Source organism: Coregonus clupeaformis, unplaced genomic scaffold, assembly GCF_020615455.1.
Source record: "Coregonus clupeaformis isolate EN_2021a unplaced genomic scaffold, ASM2061545v1 scaf0837, whole genome shotgun sequence".
NCBI classification, from domain to species: Eukaryota; Metazoa; Chordata; class Actinopteri; order Salmoniformes; family Salmonidae; genus Coregonus; species Coregonus clupeaformis.
In genome coordinates this window covers 177,234-193,936 of record NW_025534292.1, presented here as the reverse complement: position 1 = coordinate 193,936, position 16,703 = coordinate 177,234, and the positions used below count along the sequence as shown (strand labels likewise).

The 16,703-nt window shown below is 43.2% G+C and overlaps 1 protein-coding gene across 1 annotated transcript in view; it reads right to left on the bottom strand.

The window, feature by feature from the left end:
* Window positions 1-715: 715 nt before the first annotated feature.
* LOC121582265 (neuroplastin-like) overlaps window positions 716-16,703 on the bottom strand; it is a 29,399-nt gene continuing 13,411 nt past the window's right edge. Inside the window, exons 3-7 of the mRNA XM_045216878.1 lie at window positions 14,172-14,346; window positions 11,936-12,030; window positions 8,249-8,382; window positions 5,149-5,422; window positions 716-741 (exon numbers count right to left, since the gene is read on the bottom strand). Coding sequence (XP_045072813.1) covers window positions 716-741; window positions 5,149-5,422; window positions 8,249-8,382; window positions 11,936-12,030; window positions 14,172-14,346 — 704 coding nt within the window. The remainder of the gene's footprint in view (window positions 742-5,148; window positions 5,423-8,248; window positions 8,383-11,935; window positions 12,031-14,171; window positions 14,347-16,703) is intronic.

The following is a 16,703-nucleotide window of genomic DNA, read 5'->3' as shown; positions in this document are numbered from 1 at the left end:
ATTTCCAGTGGTGGGTTTTGTACTTGACCTGTTGATCGGTACATACCCGCTACTTAACGGATTCAAATACTGAAACGCTTGCTGGCAGCGAACTAATGCTAGCAGGGAGTTTTACCGCAAATGTAACCAAATACTTAACGCTGATGGATATCCTAATGTAATTCCATCTAATACCTGATTGTCTGCGAGTGGATTACAAACTCAAATGCAAACGGGAAACGCTGGGAATCAGGACAACGACTTTAAAAAATTAAGAACAAACTTCCTTTACCCACTTCACTCGGTTGATTAATGCCCAGGCTCACTGAGGGGAAGGCGGATGAGCGTCAGGCGAATCTGCGTCTCAACACGTAATATCGGGAGGCCTGTAGAAAAATCCCTCCTGAGATGTGTGCAAACCTGGTGGCCAACTACAAGAAACGTCTGACCTTTGTGATTGCCAACAAGGGTTTTGCCACCAAGTACTAAGTCATGTTTTGCAGAGGGGTCAAATACTTATTATTTGACATGCGTTTTTCTGGATTTTCTTGTTGTTATTCTGTCTCTCACTGTTCAAATAAACCTACCATTAAAATTATAGACTGATCATGTCTTTGTCAGTGGGCAAATGTACAAAATCAGCAGGGGATCAAGTACTTTTTTCCCCCACTGTATGTATATGTATGTGTGTGTGTATTTGTTGTAGTCTCGAGAGAATGGAATATTTATCAGATACTTACGTTGGTGCGGCTGGCTCATCATCTTCATCATGAGGGGAGAGAAGAGGGGAAAGAGCACAGAAACAATGGAATATTAGACAACATGGTCATCCCTCAGAAGTGGCCAACACACTGCTCCCATATTTTCTTTCAAATGCAGATGTTGACATCTTAACTGTAATGAAATATCAAATGGATTAAATTACATGATTGTTACATGACTGTAGCAGTTTAAAATGCAGTCACATCACGTCAGTGTGAAGTATTGCAAATTTGCAACTGATGTTAACATTTTAAATGTTCAGGTTTTCTTCGAGTTCACTTGTGGATCCCACAGTATGGGTCTTTTGCATGGGTTGTTACCAAGTTCCAGTTGTCATTACAGAATACAGAAGTTATAGGAATAAAGTAGAAACATTTTTATTTTGCCCCTTTTTCTCCCCAATTGGTAGTTACAGTCTTGTCCCATCGCTGCAACTCCCGTACGGACTTGGGAGAGGCAAAGGTCGAGAGCCGTGCTTCCTCCGAAACACAACCCAGCTGAGCCGCACTGCCCGCTTAACCCGGATGCCAGCCGCATCAATGACCGTGTCAGCGTGCACAGGAGTCGCTAGTGCGCGATGGGACAAGAATACCCCTGCCGGCCAAACCCTCCCCTAACCTGGACGACGCTGGGCCAATTGTACGCCGCCCAACGACAGCCTGGACTCCAACCAGGATCTCTAGTGGCACAGCTAGCACTGCAATGCAGTGCCTTAAACCACTGCGCAACTCGGGAGGCCTAAAGTTAACTATTTGACGTCTGTAGGTTTGCATTTTTTATTTGACTGAGTCTGACAATAAAAGCTCTGAGTTGTGTAAGCAGGATTTACGTGTACATGAAGGAGCAAAAAAATATGTTTTAGTAGAATAGCGTTTTTAGTGTAGAGTTGAATTACACAGCAGCATGCAGTGTGAGTGGACATCATCGCACATTAGAGTGATTAGCTAGTTAGTATAGATAACCACTCTTTCAAGGTGCCATGGTGGCATGTTTTTGACCACACACGAGAAGGAATGGGTCAGTAGGTCAGTATAGTAAACATGGAGAGTGTAAGTGTGTTCAGTAGCATGCAACCAGAGATCTGGGGCACGTATTCATAACCCATTTCAGAGTAGAAGTGCTGATATAGAATCAATTTTGCCTTTTAGATCATAATCCGTAAGATTATATAAAGACGGGGGACCTGATCCTAGATCAGCACTAAACTATGAGACGCTTTATGAATACGGGCCCAGAGAGCAGCAGCATGCCATTGGCAGTTAAATGGGGGTATGGTGGTCACAATGTGAGATGGGACAGCATGGCTGCATGTGAGACAGTCTTGGGGACAGAGGGGGCACATCTGTTCGTGCGTGCCCAATCCCCACCTTTTTCCACCCCTACACTACCATCTGAGTTCACTCACAACTAGCCCCTGGGTGCAGAGTTATCCAGTCGGGCAAAGAGAATGTGTCGAATATGTGATTCAAGTCATGAAATTGCAAACAAACAAAAACACTGTCTTTTACAGTGTGGAGAATATTAAGAGTATAGCCAGGGTAATATCAATGTATTCAGCAAGTTCTTCCTGTATGCCAATGGGTTGATAAGCTCTGCATGACATTTTTACAGTTTAGTCATTTAGCAGATGCTCTTATCCAGAGTGACTTTTCACCTAGTCGGTTCGGGGATTCGAACCAGCGACCTTTTGGTTATTGGCTCGACGCTCTTAACCGCTAGGCTACCTGCCGCCCTACATTTTGCATAATATAATCTTTCCTGCTTGTTCCCTAATGATCCCACACAGTAAAAGAAAGTGGAACCCTCACAACAGGTTCTTTAAATTAATTTGCTCTACAAAAAATCTCTACCTTTGCTTCGGATCACTTAGTAGTGCATTATCAGTATTGATACACAATTTAGCCATCATGAAGATGTACACCTACATATAACAAAGCTCTTGGGGATAGAGGATACTAAAAGGAGATTTCAGAGCTGGCCATCGGCACAAGTGATGCAGAGTGTGCTGCATCTCTGATTCGGTTGATATGACCATGGCAGATAATCTACCTTCATCTACTTGTTGGGGGCACTCGTGCCAACACCAAAGCAAGTTTCTCTCTCCCTCTCTCTCTCCCCCTCCTCCTGTAGATAAACCCTTGCCAAACTAGAGGCCTTGCCTACAGGTGCAGGAGATAGGTTGGTGTTTGTCAAAGCACTACACTGTCTTTACACTGTACACAAAGCCAATGCTTACTTTATTGGTGAATTTGCATTATTTCTGTTTAGTAGTGTAACAAATTTACTGACATATTTAACGCTGAAACCATAATGGGGAGGATTATACAGTGCATACACAATTCAGACTTCAGAAATAGAAGTATGCATAATTTATCTTTTTAATCTACCCTGTCTTTTCTTTTCAGATAGCATCTACAGGATATCAATGCCTTGGGGAACCTAGAGTGCATACTATCTCTCCTCGTGTGTGTGTGTGGCGGTTTAAGTGATTTAACACTCCTATAGAAGACAAGTGAAGAAGACTTGTATAAAATGTATACAGTTATAAACAGGACGTAGCAGTGCATTTCAGTAGGCTGATAGCAATATGTTTTAAACATCAGAGACCACCACCTATACAGGAGAAAACATGTCAAACTGCGTTGGCCCCTCTAAATTGAAATGAATACGAATGGAGTAAATACATAATTTCAACATATATAGTGTCTATACAAAGACACCAAACAACTTGTAGTCCAATAATCGGATAAACAGGTGTTGACATCGTGGTCTGGATGGACTGTAGTAGAAACGGATCAAATAAAAAATCATTCTCTGAAAACATGCAAGATCTCTCACTTACCAACCATTTAGATAATGATGCCATTTGGAGAGAGGGGGAAAGAAGTCATAGTAACCAATTAATTCATATCTTGCTGATATCCTGAATAAAGTTGATAGAACCATAGGCGGGTGAAGCCTCAACGGCCTTTTTGGCTTTGACTCTACACTCAAATGATTTTGTTTGACTCTAAACTCAAATGATTAAGCCTTTGTTTGACTTTGACACTTTTAAATCTAGGTTTAACAGTTTATATTAACAGTTTATATTATTGTATGTTATTGAGTAGTTATGTTATTAGACTGTTTGAAAATGAACAGATATTACTCTGTAAAAGTAGTAACTAGTTAGTAGTTACCAACGTAGGCTTCTTTGAGAATAACTTACCTGTGGGTGTGACAGGCTTTGATTGGAGTAGGGTAACAGGGATTTTAGATTCTCTACGTTAAGCCCTCAGCCATAGGCAGAACTTGTAGGGCAAAGCCAAAATAACACATCAAACTTCCCCTGATTCCCTGTCTCAAGTTATTGTCAATGAAATGAATTCATCAGTTCTCCAGATGGGTGATAAAATGGTCCCTGGTTATCATCATTAGCGAGACCGCAACGGCACTTCAACTCTTTCATTTAAAAGGTTAGCTGTGGACCCCCTCCTGGTTTCCTAATGTGGAGCATCTCTAAAGGTCATATTATCATGCAGCTAATGTGTGGCGCTGCGCTTTGTGGCAGGCAGCGGTGTCTCTGTCTCCCTTCTCAGTACTGACGGAGCGTCCAGGGAGCGTGTCCCCCGACAGAGCTCAATTATTCACAGTGGGTCTCCACTGCTACTGCTAACACAGCAGAGTCAGCGTCATTAATATTCAGCACCGTGTCTATAGCCTCCGCAACATGTTCACTTGGTAACAGTGTAAAGTGTGTGGTGATGGTAAATTAACCCTGTTTCAATTGGTTCTTGATGGCTGTTGAACGTCTAGCCGAGTGCAGGCCCGTAATCAGATATTTCAATCATTGTGAGAATGTCTTTGTATTGTTCCAGGAGCAGCAGCCAATTTACTGGGTCATAATTCCCTCACGACGCCAGGACAGAGTCACTCACCACCTTCCGGAGACACTTGAAACCCCACCTCTTTAAGGAATACCTGGGATAGGATAAAGTAATCCTTCTACCCCCCCTTACCCCACACCCCAAAAAATAAAAAATAAATAAAAATATTGTCAAGTGGTTATCCCACTGGCTATAAGGTGAATGCACCAATTTGTAAGTCGATAAGAGCGTCTGCTAAATGACGTAAATGTAAATAATTCCCTCTCCCTCCCTGATTTTACCCCATGGCCACAAGCACTGCTGGAAACAGTACATACTCCCCTGCCGCTGTTAGCATGCTGGTCTCTTTAAGGTGAGATCGAGAACCCTTTTTCCTGTTAAGGTAATGTACTGTACAGTCATTTCAATGACAGCATCCAGTAACGCTGACAAGTATAATAATCAAACAGGCCTGACGATGACAACATGGCGAGAGGTTGTCTTTCTCCCCAAAGAGTTACAATATAATACTATATTCACACTATATTTAATGTTGTCTTACCGTCCAACACATCGTCTGGCCTCTTGCGTTTTTCGTACACTACGATGATGACTACCAGGATGATGATCTCCGCTAGCACCCCCAGGAAGGGCCAGAGGGGTGCCAGGTGGCTGCGCACCCGCAGGATGGACGACACGGACTTGGTGCCAATGTGGTTGGTAGCGTTGCACTGGTATTCACCAGGGTCCGAGGTGCGGTTCAGGTTGACGATGTTCAGCTCTGTGTAGTTCTCTTTGTTGGTGATGAAGAAGCGGCCAGAGGAGTTGTCGATTTCCTAGAGGAGGGTAATTTAGCATATCAATTATTTATATGTTACAGACAATTTTACGATCACATACCAGACAGTGATCACATTAAGTTATACACCATGCAGGGTCGTGAGCGTCACCTGATATGAAAATAGGGTCGTGGGAGAATTAACAAAAAAATATATATATATTCCCAAAGATATATATATACATATTAGAATATCATCTTCGTATCTCAAAATCATTGTAATGTGGTTAACCTTAAAAATCTAAATGAAAATTATTCAAATCTAAAATTCAACCAGAGAGCGCCCTTAGATCATGGGAAAAGGCCGCACTTGACCGTTGCACTTGAATCATTCCGACGGTGAATGACTAGGCCCGCTACGCTATGAAACCACAGACTATTGCAGGTACTCTGATATTACCGGAGGCAATTGATATGGTGAAAACAATGTGTGGGGAGGCAGAGGCACAGAAACTCACATCAATACCTTTGTCAGATAACACTGTTAAAGGATTTATGCTTTTGCTAGCAATCAAGAGAGTACTGACTGAACGACTCAAAAACTCCCTAGCTAATGCTCTCAAAATGGACACTAGCTGTGAGGGCTGTGATGCCCATGCATGCCTTTTGTTCGCAATACATGTCGGGGGATGCTATTCACGCGTACATATTGTTCTGTCTCTCGATTCCCGAGCATGAAACTGCACAGGGAATGTTCAGTGTGCTGTGTGGCTATATTGACGAAAAACAGATTCCATGGGATCGAATGGTGGGCTTTTGCACAGATGGGTCTCCATCTATCAGGTAGGCCTATGCACTCTGGTTATTAATGTGTCTCCCTCTACCATATGGACGCATTGTATGATACACCGAGAGCAACTGGCGGCAAAAGAGCTGAACACAGAACTCTGAGATATACTGCAGCGGGTAACTTTGATTGTAAACTATGCTGAACAAAAATATACACGCAACATGCAACAATTTTACTGAGTTACAGTTCATATAAGGAAATCAGTCAATTAAATCTATGGATTTCACATGACTGGGCAGGGGTGCAGCCATGGGTGGGCCTGGGAGGGCATAGGCCCACCCACTTGGGAGCCAGGCCCAGCCAATCAGAATACGTTTTTCCCCACAAAATGGCTTTATTACAGACAGAAATACTCCTCAGTTTCATCAGCTGTCCGGTTGGCTGGTCTCAGACGATCCCGCAGGTGAAGAAGCCAGATGTGGAGGTCCTGGGCTGGCGTGGTTACAAGTGGTCTGCGGTTGTGAGACCGATTGGACGTACTGCCAAATTCTCTTAAACGACGTTAGAGGCGGCTTATGGTAGAGAAATGAACATTAAATTATCTGGCAACAGCTCTGGTGGACATTCCTGCAGTCAGCATGCCAATTGCACGCTCCTTCAAAACTTGAGACATCTGTGGCATTATGTTGTGTGACAACTGCACATTCTAGAGTGGCCTTTTATTGTCCCCAGCACAAGGTGCACCTGTGTAATGATCATGCTGTTTAATCAGCTTCTTGATATGCCACACCTGTCAGGTGGATGGATTATCTTGGCAAAGGGGAAATGCTCACTAACAGGGACGTAAACAAATATGTGCACAACATTTGAGAGAAGTACGCTTTTTGTGCGTATATGGACATTTTCTGGGGTCTTATTTCAGCTCATGAAACATGGGACCAACAATTTACATGTTGCGTTTATATTTTTGTTCAGTATACATCAAGCCACATCCACTGCACGCAAAACTATGTGGAGATATGGGATCAGAGCATGACAATGTTCTATTTCACACCAAGGCTTGGTGGTTATCGAGGGGGAGTGTTGGAAAGATTTTTTCACATTGAGAGAGGAAATGTCCGTGGGAAACGAACCCACATCCCTGCCGGCCAAACACTCCCCTACCTTGGACGACGCTGGACCAATTGTGCGCCGCCCATGGGTCTCCCGATCGCGGCCGGCTGCGACAGAGCCTGGACTCGAACCAGGATATCTAGTGGCACAGCTAGCACTGCGATGCAGTGCCTTAGACCACTGCGCCATCTGGTTTGCGCTTAGTGGGACAATCATTTGTTTTTCAAAAGGACAATGACCCAATACACACCTCCAGGCTGTGTAAGGGCTATTTGACCAAGAAGGAGAGTGATGGAGTGCTGCATCAAATTACCTGGCCTCCACAATCACCCGACTTCAACCAAATTGAGATGGTTTGGGATGAGTCGGACCACAGAGTGAAGGAAAAGCAGCCAACAAGTGCTCAGCATATGTGGGAACTCCTTCAAGACTGTTGGAAAAGCATTCCTCATGAAGCTGGTTGAGAGAATGCCAAAGAGTGTGCAAAGCTGTCATCAAGGCAAAGGGTGGCACCTTTTAAAGAATCTCAAATATAAAATAAATGTTGATTTGAACACTTTTTTGGTTACTACATGATTCCATATGTGTTCTTTCATAGTTTTGATGTCTTCACTATTATTCTACAATGTAGAAAATAGTAAAAATAAAGAAAAACCCTTGCATGAGTAGGTGTGTCCAAACTTCTGACTGGTACTGTACATTATGTCAGACTAATTTGCAATTGACTGTCATAGCCCCACATTAAAAGTATGTGATGGTGAGTTGAGAAGACAATCAGAAATACTGTTAGGATGTTTTTCAATTGACTGCCATAGCCCCAAATAAAAACGTAAACATTGGCTGTTAATTACATAATTACAATTATTTTCACATGGTTGGGGTCACGAGAATTTTCAGATATCAAAATGGGGTCGTGGGCAAAAAAATTGGGAACCCCTGATCTAGCATGAGTTATATAGAGCCGAGGAAGAGGACACGTACCATGTAGTTTGAGCCATCCAGTTTACGCCACGTCCAGATGGGAAAGGGGTAGCCAACAGACTTACAGTACAACAGAGCACTCTGCCCCTCATTCTTATTGTCACTGCGCTTGTGGCCCGTGATCTCAGGTGCCGCTAAAACAAGGGAAAAAGGGAGTGAAATGCATTTGAATAAAAATTCAAACATTTTATGCAAGACGTTCCATGTTTGTGTCAAAGGTGTTCCTCGTTGGCTTCTCTAAATAACAAGACGTCAGATGATATAGTCAAGTCTGTCGGGACCCATTTTGATTACGGTAACTAACATTAAGATGAACATGAAAGTGATGGTAAATTAAGTAAGGATTTGGGGAATTTTTCTGTGATTTAGCTGTGAGGCACTGACTTCCCTGGAGATGGACTTACACTGGAATCAGTGCTTTATCACCACAGTGATCGAGGCAGGGACACATTTAGCTGTTTTATTCAATTGCCAAGTTTCTTTAAAAGGTAGAGCTCATGGTTTGCTGTTGCTTACTTCCAGGTCTGCCTTTTGAAGGTGTAGGCCTACATATCATGCAGAGTTTCAGTTCATAGACGCCAGTAAACATATGACTGAGACTTTCTCAAAGGTGAGATTCTCCAACCCAGCGACACCCTGGGTTTTCAGACAGAATCCTCAGTTTAACTCGGCTCTGGAGCCGAGAGACAACTGTCACAGCCTTTAGCTAATCCTTGAAATTACGGTAATTCCTTCCATGCAATTAAGCAGGATCAGGGGAGAGGCTGGCCTGGTGCTGCAGCGTTTTCTGCAGCGCGCGGCGGCCGTTGTCGTGGAGTATGATTGAGCAGCAGTGGCTTGAGCTCAAAGTGACATCATCCTTCCTACTGTAATTATGGTGCACACGTGCTCTCTGGCTAGTGGGGGAGGGGCCACGTTTATCTCCGTCTTCGTTATCCCCAGCTCAATTCCACTGTGACTGACTGACAGAATGGAGACTGACTGCCCTCTGAGTGGCGCCAAAACAGGCAGAAATCTTCCATTTCACACCCCCAGCAGCTTGTGTGATTACTGATCTACAGTGCTGCTGGGTGGATGTGTCTGTCTGTGTGTCAGAAAGATATTGAGAATGAGACACCTTCTGGTAGTCTCTCTGGAAGAGGTGATTAGACAGTCAGATTTCTATTTACTGTATTTGATACCGCCCATCTCTCCACTGAATTTAAAGAGCATTTGAGCTCAAACGTGATGATCATGTGCAATTAGTAAGGGATAATCAATGAGGGGCTATGCGTTCTAGAAAAGACGCGGAACTAACCTTCCACTTAGTTGCATTATTTTCCAGAGAATGCATAACCCCGAGATGATTATCCCTTTTATACCATGGCTATAATTTAACACATTTACCGCTAGAAATGTGTTAATTTGCAGGTAGAAATGTGTTCAACATCCACTGAAAGAGCTAGCAAGTTTACTAGATAGCGACAGTAGTTGCCTTGGTAACCAAACAAACAGACTTGCTAGTTTAGCTAACCAAACCATCAGTCCCAGCTTGCTATTATGAAAATCAAATTAAACAATGCCAATAATGTTTTCAATTAGACTTTTGCTTTCAAAAGCAGCTCAAACATAGAACATGTAAGAACTATAGCCATTGAATTCTACCGTGCAAATATACTGTGCGTTATATGGAAATAATGCACGCTCTAGAATGCCCTTCAAGCCAATCAGAAAAAATATTAAACAATGCCACGGTATAAAGAATTATATGACACATTATCCTGTACTGTGCGGTTGACATAAAAATAGGAATTTGAAAAAAATCTAGATCTGCAAAATGCATAATTGATTTGATTAAATCAACAGGGCGTGTAGAATTATCTCTTTAAAAAATTTGTAAATAGCACACAAAAAAATTGGATATATAAAAATACAAATATAATTGGGATGTGCAAAATATGCATGCTCAGGACAGCAGCTTACTGTATCATCGTGGACAATAAAGTCCTGCCATTACCAAATGGCTGGGAGCGGATTCTGAGCCTTAATCCCACACCACCATCACACAAGCCTCCATCTGTTGCCTCGCTCTGAGCTGAGAGCTGGAGAGATGGGAGCGCCAAGGACACTGCAGCCGGAGGGAGCTGGGGGGAGCTCAGAGCTCAGCTGCCAGGAGCATAGAGCACACAGGCTGGCCTGCATGGGCCCCTCTACCATGCTTAATGTATGGGACCTGGTGGTACGACCGAGTATGGGTTTAATGGTATGGGACTCAGTTCCCTTGTATAAGGCAGGGCAAGACTAATTGGATGCAATTGGTCACAACTATCATGGATTTCTGTTTAGAATGATCATTCTCTGTAGCTTTTATTGAGGCTATTCCTCAATCGGTCCCTAACTGTAACTATTAACAGGAAAGCCTGCAAAAGTATCTAAATCTATCTCAAAAACAATTGTCGTGTCCATGCTTCCTCCAAACCATCCCAAATGCAACTAACAGCATCTGTCAACACTTCAGTTAATACTTCCAGACAGTAAACAATAATGTTCAAAGGCAGTGCTGCCATGGTGTTTGTATGTCCAGCAAACGGTGTGTTGTGCATGCTCTAACAGCCAGGGGCAGCAAGCCTCCCTGCCTGCCTGCCTCCCTTCAAACGGCCCTAGGGTCAGGACGCTGAGGTTTGATTGGAGATGAGGCCTGTCATCTCTCTGGCTGGAGGAAGCAGCAGAGCTGCAGAGCATACACGGTCATCACCCGCGTTACGCAACCAACCAACCACGCAGGCTGCTAGCGCTTAATACTGCGACGGCAGGCATAACAGTCAATGGCAAGCTCAGTATACACCATCATAGCAATGTCACAGCAAATTGGCTTAAGCACTGTATGTGTAAGCAAGCTTCTCTAGAACAGGGTTTTGCAAGTCCTTTCTCACCCAGAGGAAAATCCCTTATTCCACTTGAAGGGTGAGCTGTCAGCTTCTATCTCGCTAGGGTGTCAGTTTTTCTATAAGCGTCTTTCACGTCAATGAATGATCCTAACAGTTATGAATATGTGCTTTCAAATGTGAAACGATGTTATCCAACATATACGGTACAGAATAAGCTACTAATTCAAATGAATGACATTATTTGACACATTATCACTAATTATCATCATGGTTATCCTTAAAAATAGAACAAATACGACACAAATACGATACCCTTGGTCCTGTGTCAATTATATGTGGTAACTGGTGCAAAATGACTGATAATCTTAATAATAATCTGTCTAATAAAAATAAATAAAGTAAGTCACTGTTAGACCAGTGTGTACAGAGGAGACAGTAGCCTTAAGGAAGGCGTGTCTGTGTGAATCGTGTGTACAGAGAGAGCAGAGAAGACAGGACTTTGTCCCTCCCTTCAGCTGGCCTGTCCTGCCCTGTCCTCTCAGTGAGTGGCAGCAGCCTCCAGAGGCCAGCCTGTCAACACCACAACACATCACCGGACCAACATCTCAACGTCTGTCACTGGAAGGGGATCTGTTCACAGGAAGTAGCTCTAGATTGTGTTATCCATCAAATCCCTCATAGGATAACTTTATCTCCCTCTTAGGTATGGCAGAGGGTCAAATGACAGTATGGATTAAAGTGGAGGCCAATTATAAAAATCAACAGTGTATCTGTCATTTGTTTATACCGTGAGTGAGATCTGGTGGTCGGGGAGTCTTACCTTTTACCTCAATAGTGGCGTTGGCGTTGGGAGCCATTTCAAACGTGTAAACACACATGTACTCCCCTGCCTCATCTGACTTTGCTTTCTTGATTCTGCAACAAACCACAAAATATCAGTTACTCCATAACTCGAAAAAAAAAACCAACACCAGGAAAAAATGAACCTCCTCTTTTATTTTTCTTTATTTTTTACTATTTTCTACATTGTAGAATAATAGTGAAGACATCAAAACTATGAAATAACATGTATGGAATCATGTAGTAACCAAACAAGTGTTAAACAAATCAAAATATTAAATATTTTATATTTGAGATTCTTCAAATAGCCACCCTTTGCCTTGATGACAGCTTTTCACACTCTTGGCATTCTGTCAACCAACTTCACCTGGAATGCTTTTCCAACAGTCTTGAAGGAGTTCCCACATATGCTGAGCACTTGTTGGCTACTTTTCCTTCACTCTGCTGTCCGACTCATCCCAAACCATCTCAATTGGGATGAGGTCGGGGGATTGTGGAGGCCAGGTCATCTGATGCAGCACTCCATCACTCTCCTTGGTGGTAAAATTGCCCTTACACAGCCTGGAGGTGTGTTGGGTCATTGTCCTGTTAAAAAAACAAATGATAGTCCCACTAAGCCCAAACCAGATGGGATGGCGTATCGCTGCAGAATGCTGTGGCAGCCATGCTGGTTAAGTGTGCCTTGAATTAAAAATAAATCACAGACAGTGTCACCAGCAAAGCACCCCCACACCATAACACCTCCTCCTCAATGCTTTACGGTGGGAACTATACATGTGGAGATCATCCGTTCACCCACACCACGTCTCACAAAGACACAGCGGTTGGAACTACAAATCTCAAATTTGGATTTCCACCGGTCTAATGTCCATTGCTCGTGTTTCTTGGCCCAAGCAGGTCTCTTCTTCTTATTGGTGTCCTTTAGTAGTGCTTTCTTTGCAGGAATTCGACCATGAAGGCCTGATTCACACAGTCCCCTCTGAACAGTTGATGTTGAGATGTGTCTGTGACTTGAACTCTGTGAAGCATTTATTTGGGCTGCAATTTCTGAGGCTGGTAACTCTAATGAACTCATCCTCTGCAGCAGAGGTAACTCTGGGTCTTCCATTCCTGTGGCGGTCCTCATGAGAGCCAGTTTCATCATAGCGCTTGATGGTTTTTGCGACTGCACTTGAAGAAACTTCAAGTGCAGTCGCAAAACTGGCTTGGTCTTTTACAAAATAGGGCTATCTTCTGTATACCCACCCTACCTTGTCACAACACAACTGATTGGCTCAAACGCATTAAGAAGGAAAGAAATTCCACAAATTAACTTTTAACAAGGCACGCCTGTTAATTGAAATGCATTTCAGGTGATTACCTCATGAAACTGCTTGAGAGAATGCCAAGAGTGTGCAAAGCTGTCATCAAGGCAAAGGGTGGCTATTTGAAGAATCTCAAATAAAAAATATATTACTAACTAACTGTAAGTCGCTCTGGATAAGAGCGTCTGCAAAATGACTAAAATGTAAAATGTAAATGTAATATATTTTGATTTGTTTAACACTTTTTTGGTTACTACATGATTCCATATGTGTTATTTCATAGTTTTGATGTCTTCACTATTATTCTACAATGTAAAAAATAGTAAAAATAAAGAAAAACCCTTAATGAGTAGGTGTGTCCAAACCTTTGACTGGTAGTGTATATGCAAAGACAATACTCATTTTCTCTAATTCTGTTGTCTATCATTGTACATCACCCAATGATGCATCACCCAATGATGCATGTTGTGTGGAAGTCCTTAGAGTACATTGTTAGCACTGTGCTGTGTTTTAGGCAGCCAGGAGAGAGGAGAGGTTAGGACGGGGCTGTCTGTTCTGGGGTTAGCCATTAGTTGAGTACTGAGATGTAATGTGACAGGAAGGGAGCTGCCCAGTGGTCTCATCATGTAGCGGGAGATGTCTATGGGGGTGTTGTGCAGTACAGGGGCTGGCTGCTCTGCTCTAAGCTCAGGGGCTGCTCTGATGGCTATGCCCTGCAAGGGATAGAGCTGCCCAACAACTGTTTGTGTCTGGATGTCTTCTCTGTGTCAATGTTTTCACTAAAGGACTTGGCAACATGGCTGTTATTTCCATCTCAGGGTGATTGGTGTTAGTGTTGATAGTCTGTGTGACAATTAGAAAGGCTTTGTTGAATGCTCTAGCAAGAGAACTACAGAATACATAAGGACTAACATGTACTCTGTGTTCTTCTGCTCATTCCGTGTGTCTGCGATCTCCACTCCATTCTTCATCCAGAAGCTCTCTTGTTGGCCTTCGTGGGCGTTGGTCAGGTTACACTGCAGGGTGACAGGGGGCCCTTTGGTCTCCGAGGGCAGGATGATCTGATCTGACGCACTGATCTTGGGCTCTGAAACACACAGAGACAGCAACCCCTTATCATTGAACCGGCTTCAACACTATACCAGAACATGTAACTATACTAACTATTCCCCACACACAGACCTGCGTGGGAGTTGAGGCAGGAACATAAGACAACAAAAACACACATACATAAAGATAAACACAACATGGAGCGGCAGGAAAATACATGCAACACTAAACCCTGTATCTGTCTTTGGTTCTGTTGTTACCATACAATAGAGGGACTCACAAAATGAAGTCTGTAAAAGTAAAATGATGATTAGTCTCCCTACAGACCTATAGTACCTCTGTAGTTCCCTCTCCCATTTTGAGATGATAGATAATCATATTGACACTACATTTACATTTTAGCAGACGCTTATCCAGAGCGACTTACAGGAGCAATTTGGGCACATCGACAGATTTTTCACCTAGTCGGCTCAGGGATTTGAACCAGTGACCTTTCGGTTACTAACCCAACTCTCTTAATCGCTAGGCTACCTGCCGCCCTACATACTCCTCTGTACACGCTGGTCTAACAGTGACTTACTTGACTTCCAAATAACTGCTGTCCTGTCATTCAAACCAAAACCAGGAAGTGAATAACGTATAATCTTCAGCAAACCTATGGGGTGGTAGTAGAATCAATAGCTAAACAGAAGAGGACAAAGTATATAACCGAGGCAAACAAAAATGAGATGAACAACAGCTTGACTACTGCTGCACTACACTATAACAATCACTAGCTCTTTACTAGTGTAATCATTTAGTGTATTTGTTAACAGAGCAACACAAGGGTCAATTTCTCAAGGACATAGAGGGAGGCTCAGGCAGGATGTTTCATCAGAGAGTGCAAGCAGGCAGGCAGGCAGCCTTGGGTAGTGAGGAAGCTCCCCCCACTCCCTCCCTCCCCCAGGGTGGGCCAGCCATGGCAACCACGCAACCCCACTCTAGAGGATGGAGGAGTATAATAATCTTACTATTGGCTGCTGCTACAAACTTCCTAGTAGAGAAGGGGGAGGGGAGGGGAGGGGAGGGGGAAGGAGGAGGGTCTCTGGGCCCTGGCTAGTGACTTCTATTAGCATTCATGGCACCTACTCCTGCAGTTCTGTATACCCAATAGCTAGAGGGAAATCTCTCTCTCTCGCTCTCTCTCTCTCTCACTCTATTGCTTTCTCTCTCTCCCCCTCCCTCTAGCTCTCTCTCTCTTTCTCTCCCTCTATTGCTCTCACTCCCCCTCTCTCTCTCTCTCTCTCTCTCTCTCTCTCTCTCTCTCTATGGCTCTCTCTGTCTCCCCTCCTCTCTCTCTGTTTCAGAACCCCTATACAGACCACTCAGCCCACATGGTGTGGCATCCTGGGAATATACACAGACTACACAGAAATAGTTCATTCAAGAAATGTGCATTAGGCATTAAAGGCACAGTGTTTTCCATAGGAGGTTTCCTCAGCTCAAAAGAAGGTCATTTGTAGGACACCTGCTCAAAAAGAGAATGAATAAGTTATGTCATGCACAGCACACAGGCACTGACCCACGTGGCCACTTCTGTGTCTAGGATTGTAAAAGCATCATTACATTGACACTGTTACCCACTCATAACAGTGTAATACATTATATTCCATTATGACCTGCATCCAGTCCTAGAGGATGGTGCCATTAATGGCTATTTCTTGCTGACATAGGGAGGATGTTTGCCCACTTGATCGGTATGTTGAGCCAACCCAATCCCCCCCTCCCTCCCTCCCTCCCTCCCTCCCTCCCATGCATTAAACAACTCAGCTATCAGCTATAACACAATACAGGTTGGGAGAGGATCAAAACCAAATCACACTGAGGCCTGTATCGACTAGTTCATTTACTGCAATTAAATACACTGTTGATTAAACTGTTACCTAAGCTAAGGATTTTATTACAAATGTAGTAACTATATAAGAGTTAATTTAAAAAACGGCCTTGACTTTGGAATGGATCTCCAGATCAATGCACAATCACAAACTAAACGGCTAAAACAAGACAAGCACATATTTGAAAACATTCACGAAGAACTGTTGTATACATGTCATATACACATATTATTACATGTATATAAGAAGAACGTTGACACTCAGTAATGACAGAATATATTGGATGACAAAAGGTCTGACTCAATTATTAGAACATGTACTGATTTTTTTAGGAATGAATATCTGCTCATTTTAGGAATGAATATCTGTCTTTTAAATAAGAAAATTCCATGTTCGCTTGATGATGGAAACATTTCTACAACCAGTAAACTGAGATATCTACTGTAGACCTACTGTACACGTCTCAAGCCAGCTGGTGGAGTGAAGTGTAATGGGTGTGAGATTAGGCAGTGTGTACATG